This window comes from Chaetodon auriga, chromosome 2 (assembly GCF_051107435.1).
Source record: "Chaetodon auriga isolate fChaAug3 chromosome 2, fChaAug3.hap1, whole genome shotgun sequence".
In the NCBI taxonomy this organism is placed as follows: domain Eukaryota; kingdom Metazoa; phylum Chordata; class Actinopteri; order Chaetodontiformes; family Chaetodontidae; genus Chaetodon; species Chaetodon auriga.
Window position 1 is genome coordinate 21,677,759 of NC_135075.1, and position 9,554 is coordinate 21,687,312.

The following is a 9,554-nucleotide window of genomic DNA, read 5'->3' on the forward strand; positions in this document are numbered from 1 at the left end:
CGGAGGGCTCGTTCTGCTCACTCATTAATTACAATGTCCGACGCCACTGAAGATTACGGATGTACTGACAGAACGCGGCATTACTGAACTACCAGCACTGAACTGATGGAGTTTAAAACCACTTTCCCTCCTTTTGAACTTCTTGTATTTCTCCAGTGATGGACGGCAGACAATCGTCAAGGACTTTCGCACCTGATTGTGCAGCTTTTGCCAACACATGAAAGGAAGAAACATGTCTTCTCCGGTGAAATCTCGGAGCTTATCAGACAGCAGCAGGGCAATGGGGATCAGAAATGGGACAAAAATCCAGCGTCACTCCAAACCCATCTCTAAAATATACTTCATTTTTATTTTGCTCCTGCTCATTTTCACACCCAGGGTGGATTCATCATGGTGGTGAGTGAGATAAATTTGTATTAACTCAATTAGATTAAAATCTCTGCAAGTGTAGAAAAAAGTTCCAAAAATGACTAAAATAAAAGGCAAATTTTACTCTTAAGTGTACTCATTTACTCTTAAATTTAATTCCTCTGTCCTCTGGTATGAAGACAGAAAATTGTGAAAAGGGGAAAAAAGGGATCTATCTAACTTTCCTCTGCTTATTTGACAAATATGGTCTCAAACTTTTATTTCGATGAAGCCATTCTGTCATTTTTTTCCAACAAGCCTTCATAAAATAAAGTTTCTCCTCCAAGAAAAAAGTAAACATAGAGCTCTTTCATCTTAGTTCACCTCTGCATGGGAATGCTTCTGCTGATGTTGATTTTTTTTTTTTTTTTTAACATCAATGCAAAGTGAGATGTTCAGCACAGCAGTGTGTGTCGTGTGTCTATGAAGATTAATGGTGTTGGGGGGAATCTCCCCTATCCATCCATCTTGCCCAGAGTAAGTGGCAGGTGCAGGCGCTGGTGCATGAATAAATGCCCCTTGATGATTTCTCTTGAGGTTTTAAACACCCCCCGCCTTCTCAATCCCACCCACCTGAAATAGCATTTCTTGTGTGTCAGGTCACATTTACAGAAATTGTATTTGATGTGTACTTTTTATTTGACTAACCACAGTGAAGCGGTTCTAATTCTTCCTTTATCTTTCAATTACGGCCCTGCACCCCACAACAATTAGACTCTGTTTTACAGATGGATTTAGATTAAAAATGCACCCTTTGTAAATAATATGAATTGTAATTTCCCAAGAGAGCCAAATGCATTTGTTACACTATTTGCCATTGTGTAAACCTGCTGCTGTCTTATGCAAATACCTCATGAAAAAGGCTGTGATTAAATCGCTGAGAAATTCCAGAGAGAGAGAGAGAGAGGCAGAGCGGGAGAGGCTTGGACGCTTTGTGTCCAGATGATTAATACTTATTTAATCCTGGTTTGTATTGTCAGGCCCTATTTTTAACCATTGCGATAATGTAGATGAGCACCATGTGTCTTGCTGCACAGGACCCCCTTCCCTCTCTCTGTCTATGTGTGTGTCCTCTTGGAGACAGTCAGGGGTCTTTTGACACAGCCGGTATGTACGACACAATAAACACAACTAGTGCTTCTGTTCTGCTTTACTGCTCAGGCAGATAGTCGCAGTTAGAACGGGACTGGGACAGCCATAACGGGAGTGGAAACTGCCTGCTACGTCCGTTTCTGTCTCAGTGGCCAGGCGACACAAATGTGGCTGTGATTAGGGACTATAATGATATCCGGATGGAGAGTGGAGCGTGCAGGCTTAGAGAGGGAGGGAGCAGGAGGGGGGCCTGCGCCTGCATACGGTTGATCTGTGAGGCTGGGAGGGAAAGGCCTGAGCGGTCACTTGCACTGTAGATGACTGTCCTCATGTCCTGTTGATAAGAGACCCCCCAGTGTCACAATACCACCAGCACGTGATCCGCCCTTTTAAGAGTTGCTACAAAGTGAGGGATTATGTCTGAATAGAGCAGGAGGCAAAGGCCTGTCACAGGGAAAGAGGTGCTTTTCACTGAACGTGAGGAATTTAATAATCTCTTCTACATCCTGAATATGTGAGTCTCAAGTGGACAAGGGCTGTGGTGTGAAGAAAAATGGGCACGCTGTAGGATCCAATCAATAGTCTAGACTTAAGCAAATGTGTGACATTTTGGAAAATATGCTTATTCACTGTCTTGCAAGAGAAGATTGATACCGCTCTCGTATGTGTGTTAATTATGAAGTAGTCGGCTAATGCATCTTATCGTAAAGACTGGAAACAGGGGCAAACAGCTAGCTACCTGGCCAAAAATAATAAAATCCAACCACCAGCACCTCAAAAGCTTACTTACACATTGTATCTTGTTTGTTTAGTCTGTACAAAAAACCAGAGTGTAAAAATGTCAAATAGCCGATTTACGGGAATTATGTGCCGGATTATATCATCTGCGTATTTCTTCTACCCGACCATTGTCCAAACCAAGATAGCCCAGCACACAAACCTATAATAAAAAAATAATAATGAAATTATATATTTTTGTAGAGATTAAACAAACAAGATGTAACATTTTAATTAGTTTGCTGTAAAATCCGTATATTTCCGAAAATGGCCAACTTTGCATTTACAGGGGACTCTGGTGATTTAGTATTGTACTGACACAAACTTGTAAGAGACAGATTGAAAAATTAAAGTCAGCAGACGCTGAGATGTCCTGACCTCTAGTCTTTAGAATGCATCAAGGTCCAAAGATGCTGGATCCTTCATTGCCCATAATGGAACTCTCTAATTTAATATTATCACTAATGCAATTGATCCTGCTATTTAAAATGAGGTGCACAGTTTGTCTGGATTCCCTCTGAAAAACCACTACAACTATATAACTCAGCAAAAGTAGCTAACTTAGCCTGTTGGTGTGAATAAAAAGTTAGCAGTGCTTGAGGATTTTCCCCTTGTTTCCATTCTGCGGACACTGCACGATTGCTGCACAGGACCAAGCTGAGATAACCTTGCTGACATCATCATGACATCATAAGTGATTATTTTCTTACACAACAAGAGCCAGAGCCACAGAAGACAATAGTGTTGGATCTGTGTCTGCAGGTACATCGGAGCACTGGGTGCTCGGGTGATCTGCGACAACATTCCAGGCCTGGTGAACAAGCAGCGACAGCTGTGCCAGCGGCACCCGGACCTGATGCAGTCCATAGGCGAGGGAGCCAAAGAGTGGATCAGAGAGTGCCAGCACCAGTTCAGACACCACCGCTGGAACTGCAGCACGCTGGACCGGGACCACACAGTGTTTGGCAGGGTGATGCTGAGAAGTGAGTCTGCACATGTGTGACTGGGATTTCTGTCCTTGGCTTCTCTGTACGTGCGTGGCATTGGTTGTTTATGTCAGTGACACTCGAGTTTAATCATCCTCGTAAATGTCCCTGCTGTTACCAGATAAGCAGAGAATTAATAGGTGTCTTATTAAATCAACTTTGCCTTCGAATACAAACAGGAAGAGAAAGTGTTTTGGGTTTTTTTTCTTTTTTTACCTTCTCCAGAATGAGGGAAGATTGGGAAAGTGGATATTCTCTGAAAACAAGTAGCAGATCACCACACTGGTGATGTATAAACAGTAATAGGAGATGTAAATATTTGGGTAGATGGTTCTGGCAGCCAGACAAAGCTTTACTCCCTGACATATCGCCTGTGTTCTGCTTCATTGCGTGAGCAGGAATGAGGATGGGAGGTGGGTGGAAAGCCAGACCAAATAACCCCCAAAATCTCCTCTTGCCTGAAATGAAAACATAGCCCAGTGACTGAGAAAGCTGCCATCTGTGCAAATTAAAAAGGTGAAAGGAGAGTCGGCTGGACTGTAATGTTATAGCTGACATGCTGCTACCTCTGTCTGGACCATCCACCATAAATGGACTGATTTCTGTGCTCCTGCTGTCTGGAATATACAGGAGAAAGGCTGCTTTCCTGAGCAGTAACACCGTGAACTAAAAGAACATCTTGAATCTTACCAAAGAAAGTAACAAAACCAATGTGGTTTCTGATGTTTACAACACTCACCTATCAAATATAAGCAGCAGTGAAAACAATTTCCCATTGATATTAATACATTATTTTCTGAAGGATTTCATTGCAACACCTCTCTTTCCTGTGCACCAGGCAGCAGAGAGGCAGCGTTCGTGTACGCCATCTCTTCAGCAGGAGTGGTCTACGCCATAACCAGGGCCTGCAGTCAGGGGGAGCTAAAGATCTGCAATTGCGACAGCCAAAAGCGAGGAAGAGCTAGCGATGACAGGGGCACTTTTGACTGGGGCGGGTGCAGCGACAACATCAACTACGGCATCAAGTTTGCAAAGGCCTTCGTAGATGCTCGAGAGAGGATGGTGAAAGACGCTCGGGCACTGATGAACCTGCACAACAACCGGTGCGGTCGGATGGTGAGTGGCAGCTGTAAAGTTAACAAATGAGCTTTAACATCGTTCTGTGTTGCAGTAGAGACATTTCAAGACATGTAAGCCTGCGTCCTACCATATCTTATATTGAATAATTTGGTGGTTTAATTGAAGAGAAAATTTTATTTCAAGTAGGCTTTGGCCATATGACATGTGTCTATCAAACATCCCTTTAATTCGGAAATCTTGCGCTGTATTTTAGTAGCTTTTTCCAGAGCTTTCAGCAGATGGAGTTGCAGTATATCACTAAATATGAGCATTACAATTCATTGTGCTGATAAAGACTGTGAGACATGGTTGAAAGCTCTGGGAAAAGCTGCTAAGCTATCCTTAAGTTTTGCACCATTGTGACAAACTATATTTGTCAGCTATTCTTGACTAGAGTGAACCAAAAAACATTGAAAAATGCTCATTATAATTTCTCAAAAATGTATTTAAATGTCTTTGCAGGCTCCAATCCCAGAGTTTCCACAGGATTTACTATTTCACAACATATAGTACTATAAATATTGCAATATATAAGTAAATTTACCAGGATAGGAAATTATCCGCATAAACCACCAATAATAAAGTGTTGCACTGGTTAAGTTACTGACTTGATTTAGCTTTGAAGAAAATAGCAAAATATCCCTCTGGGTTCTTGTAAAGGCAACACTCCAAAATTAGATCAAATCTCCTAACAGCATACATTATACTTGCTTTTATCAGTACATTAAGTTTTAGGTGACAAGTTGGGTTGTTTCAAAAACCCTCTGGTGGAAAATAACTTGAAAGTAAAATCCAGTCAGACTGAAGAATATTTATCCAACAAGTGTTCTAGCAGGGCTGATCACACCTTCATCATGCCATGGGCAACTTCATAGGCTTAACACCCTGTGACCTTTGACCTGTGCTCTAGGCAGTGAAGCGCTTTATGAAGCTGGAGTGCAAGTGTCACGGGGTCAGTGGCTCCTGTTCTCTGAGAACCTGCTGGCTGGCTATGTCTGACTTCAGGCGAACTGGAGACTACCTTCGCAAGAAGTACAACACAGCCATCGAGGTGACCATGAACCAGGACGGGACGGGCTTTATGGTGGCTGACAAGGACTTCAAGGGAAGCACCAAGAATGAGCTGGTATATGTCGAGAACTCACCAGATTACTGTCTAATGGACCGCACAGCAGGTGAGTGAATGAATGAAGTATGATTATGTCTTTTATAATTAAAGGGAAACAACATACAACACATTTTAAACTCAGTGCTCTTTTCAATTTTGATTTTTTTGAAGTGTTATCTCAACCAAATCATACATACTAAAAATTAATTCTTATGCAATCCTTTTAGTGTTTAGCCATGCTTAATGTATTTCTCATCTTAAAAATCCAACGAAAGTATTGGGTTGCACTCGTTATGGAAAGATGCCCAATATAAGAGGACTTGGATTGGGACAACCCTAGTATGCACCTACGTATAATTTAATCATGTTTTATCATCAGCGAAACATCATCAGTCTAGATACCGAGATTCAGCGAAGCATTTTTCAGCTCAGGTTACAAATGTTATGTTTTTTAATATAAACTGTTGCAACAAGAAATTACCAATTTTCATTTGTAAGTCAAATAAGTGGTTGGTTCAATGTCAGTTTTACAAAATCTACAAGAATCAGAGACTCGTCCACTGAAGGCTCGCATTCCTTTACAGCTTAAAGTTCAGTGATTTGACCTTTAACATCTCATTTAATACCTAGTTTGCTTTGCTTTGTTAAGCCCTGCCTCTCTCCTCCAATCCAACCCCTTCAATAGAGCGTGAATGAGTTCTCTACCTCACTGTTAATGGGTTAGGTTAGACAGCATAGTCCATATGTGCTCAGGGGACATGATGGTACGAACTTATCGGGTTCTCCCACTTCTCCCCTGCTGTTAGCTTGGTTGTAGCTTGACAACTGAGGGGCAATGGAGATGTGTTCACTCAAAAGAAAGACTTTCCTTGTTAAAAGGTGATCTTAAAATACGCTTATGACCCTCCTCGCCACTAATCTCCATTGTATAGGAATTCACAGCCTAAGGATACATGCAGGCTTATTTTTCAAATCCTTCCTTTGGTCAGTATTAAGCTCCACTCCCTAGAGCCTGAGGGGAATATCTCCTCTTATCCTTTTCTCTTTACTTCAAGGATGCTCTGTTATTAGACATGGCATCTGATCTTAGGTCTAGATTTAACACCTGAGCACTTGGACACCTTTGTGTTTGACTCTGAGACTATTCTGTCAACATGTCTGGAAGCTAATACCCAGCTGAAGAGTGTGGGAAAAGTGATATTTTGCTTTGGAGAAGCAGTTTTAGCTTTCAGCATCAAAATATCCCCTGGTGTTCAGAGGTGGTCAACTGCCAACATTAGCACTTCTGGACATCTACAGTATGTCGTCACTGGAGGTTTTCCAAAATGGAAATAAGGTGAGCTGATATGTGACAAGGACATTTACTTAACAGCCACTGAAGAACAAAGTGTCTTTAGAGTTACCGCATGTGCCAAAGGAAAGGTACATGTCGTTCCCAAAAGAAGTCCTAACTCCTTTAAAGCTGCACTTACCAATGCTTTTATATTATCATTGGATCAGATAACTCTGTGTAATGTTATTTAATCCAATGATAATCTCACCCAACCCTGCTGTCCCTCTTGCCCCCATTTTCTTTCCTAGAATGGCAATGGAATGACCCACCCTATTCTTTCTCTGATTGGCCAGTATTTGTTGCCTTCATTGGTTGAGTTAGGCATAGGGAGGGATCAGTGGTTAGGGTAAGACTATCAGGGTAAGTTAACCAGAGTAGAGCAGGTCATTCCATCGCCATCCTAGGAAAAAAACTGAGGATCTTTCAAGTCATTGTTTTGTTTTTTTGGCCCGCAAATTCATATATCACCAACCTAATGTCCAAAGAAAGCATACATCTGTTTTCAGGAAAAAGCTCTAATCTCTATCGATCTATCTCGCCTGTAGGGGTTAGAGCCTATCAGCTTTTGTTGGTTTTGCAGTCTTTAGGTCTTTACTGTTCTCAGTCTTGGTTAATTTGCATACTATCCTTGGTAATTTCAGTTTTTGTAACACAATACAATTTTTTCTTATTTATTATTATTTATTAAAAAACAACAAAACTGCCCTAACAACGACTTAATTATATTTACTTATGTCTGTTTAGTTAGTTTGGATTAGTTTTTTGGGGGTTAACGCTTGTTTAATGTTTCTGGGGTTTTTTTAATTACCTGATTTTTCATTTATATGAAAAAATATATATAAATGACAATTATCCATTTTCACATGTTGCATATTTTTTTTTCTATTTATTCTAGTATAAAATTAGGATTTCCCCTGTAACACAAATATATCCATGTCTTTGCAGGCTCTCTGGGCACAGCAGGCAGAGTGTGCAACAAGTCCTCCAGAGGCACAGACGGCTGCGAGGTCATGTGCTGTGGACGGGGCTACGACACCATGCGTGTTAAACGGGTCACCAAGTGTGAGTGCAAGTTCAAGTGGTGCTGCGCTGTGGAGTGCAATGACTGCGAGGACCTCGTGGATGTTCACACCTGCAAGCCTCACAAGCGACCTGATTGGTTGGACATAACCTAACGAGGAGACCTGACCAATCACAGTTGCCACTGACTCATTAACCTGCGCGCTAATAACTGCATTTTATTATGGGATATACATTTGGCATCTCTTAACTGTAATACCTCTGGCTTTTGATCCAATGACACTTCCTGAAGCAGAGACTTCACAGACCTTGATGCTGAACTGGAAATTAGACCCAGTTAACTGATTGTGTGCTGCTTTAATAAGTGTTTCTAAGAGCAATTTGTTGAACTTTTTTAAGACAAACTTTGGATCTTTGATACAAAACGGCTGAATATTATATTAGACTGTTGTAAATGCACCATTGGTTAAGGCAGAGATATGAGGTATTGTCTGCTTGTTTTACATCATGTAAAGACTGTGTGAGCACATGAGAGCTCAGATTGATATCATAATAGAAATATTTAGCCTGAACAGAGAGAGATAATGAAAGATGGAGAGATCTTTTGAGATATTGTAAAAACACTGACATTGTATCATTTAAAATGATAATCATGTCATTGTATGGTACTGCAACAAATCATCTAAAATACAAAAGACAGTTGCTGCTAATTAGTGCAACTCTAATGAACAAACACAAAGTCGAGCTTATGAAAAAGTTCCTGCTACAAAAAAGCCAGACAATCACACTGTGAACACAAATGAACCACAAACAGGAGATCAAGCAAGGACTTTGAGACAAAGTGGCGGCGTACGTGCTGCAGAGCAGAATTTTAAGTTCTCTGGAGAAAAAGGACACACCAACAGGAAAAGTGAAGAGGAAGATGGACTTTGGACTGTGATCTGAAAGGACTACTCATACAAGATCCCACACGTTTGACTGTCTGTAATTGGTCTAACACATTCTGGCTGTGTTGCCTTGTGAAAAACTTCGTACTTTCTACCTCTGGTTCTTTGTCTTTTCCATTTTTTGTTTCAGCGGTACACCGACAGCTTTCAGCAATTGTCCTTAGGCCATGTTAAAACGGCACTGCAAAAAAAAACAAAAAAAACATAACCCCTCATTCATTTCAACTAGGCCACTGCAAAAAAGAAAAAAGTAGCGTTGTCCAAAAAAAAACATTGGATCTGGCTTCACTTTTGCGGCGACATAATGCGTTTTTTCAGGCAGGCACTGCATAGGCTGATCATCTACATGCAAGTGCACATTCAGTGTAATTTACTTAATGTGAATACCAAAATTCTGATGACTTGGTGATCGCCATGAAGGAGGATAAAGTGATTTTCAACGTGATAACTTTCCAACGTTGTCAAATCCAGTGTTAGAGCATTACAAACTGCTGTGCAGTGATTTGGTGTCTAATAAGCTCACAAACTCATGGATTTATTATTAAAACGGCCCTTCTTGGATCTTATATCATTGGTACCTTAAACAACATGCCCAACACGGCTCTTTTTTATCTGAACATCTGGTCAGCTAGAGTACCTGCAGCCTTTGTTGTTCGCCAAGATTTAGCTTCTCTTGGTTGTTTCTTAATTTTCATTCACCCCCCACGCCTGTACTTTGATGGCAGTGAACCTCCCTACACTCTGCATTGATGCTGTTCTAATTT

General features: G+C 41.0%; 1 protein-coding gene across 1 annotated transcript; it reads left to right on the forward strand.

Moving 5' to 3' along the window:
- The first annotated feature begins 217 nt into the window (after positions 1-217).
- LOC143330707 (protein Wnt-2b-A-like) lies at positions 218-8,750 on the forward strand. The gene is made up of 5 exons (XM_076747442.1): positions 218-396; positions 3,040-3,260; positions 4,102-4,379; positions 5,293-5,557; positions 7,769-8,750. The coding sequence occupies exons 1-5, from the start codon at positions 218-220 to the stop codon at positions 7,996-7,998; spliced, it is 1,173 nt and encodes a 390-aa protein (XP_076603557.1). The 3' UTR covers positions 7,999-8,750.
- Positions 8,751-9,554: the final 804 nt, after the last annotated feature.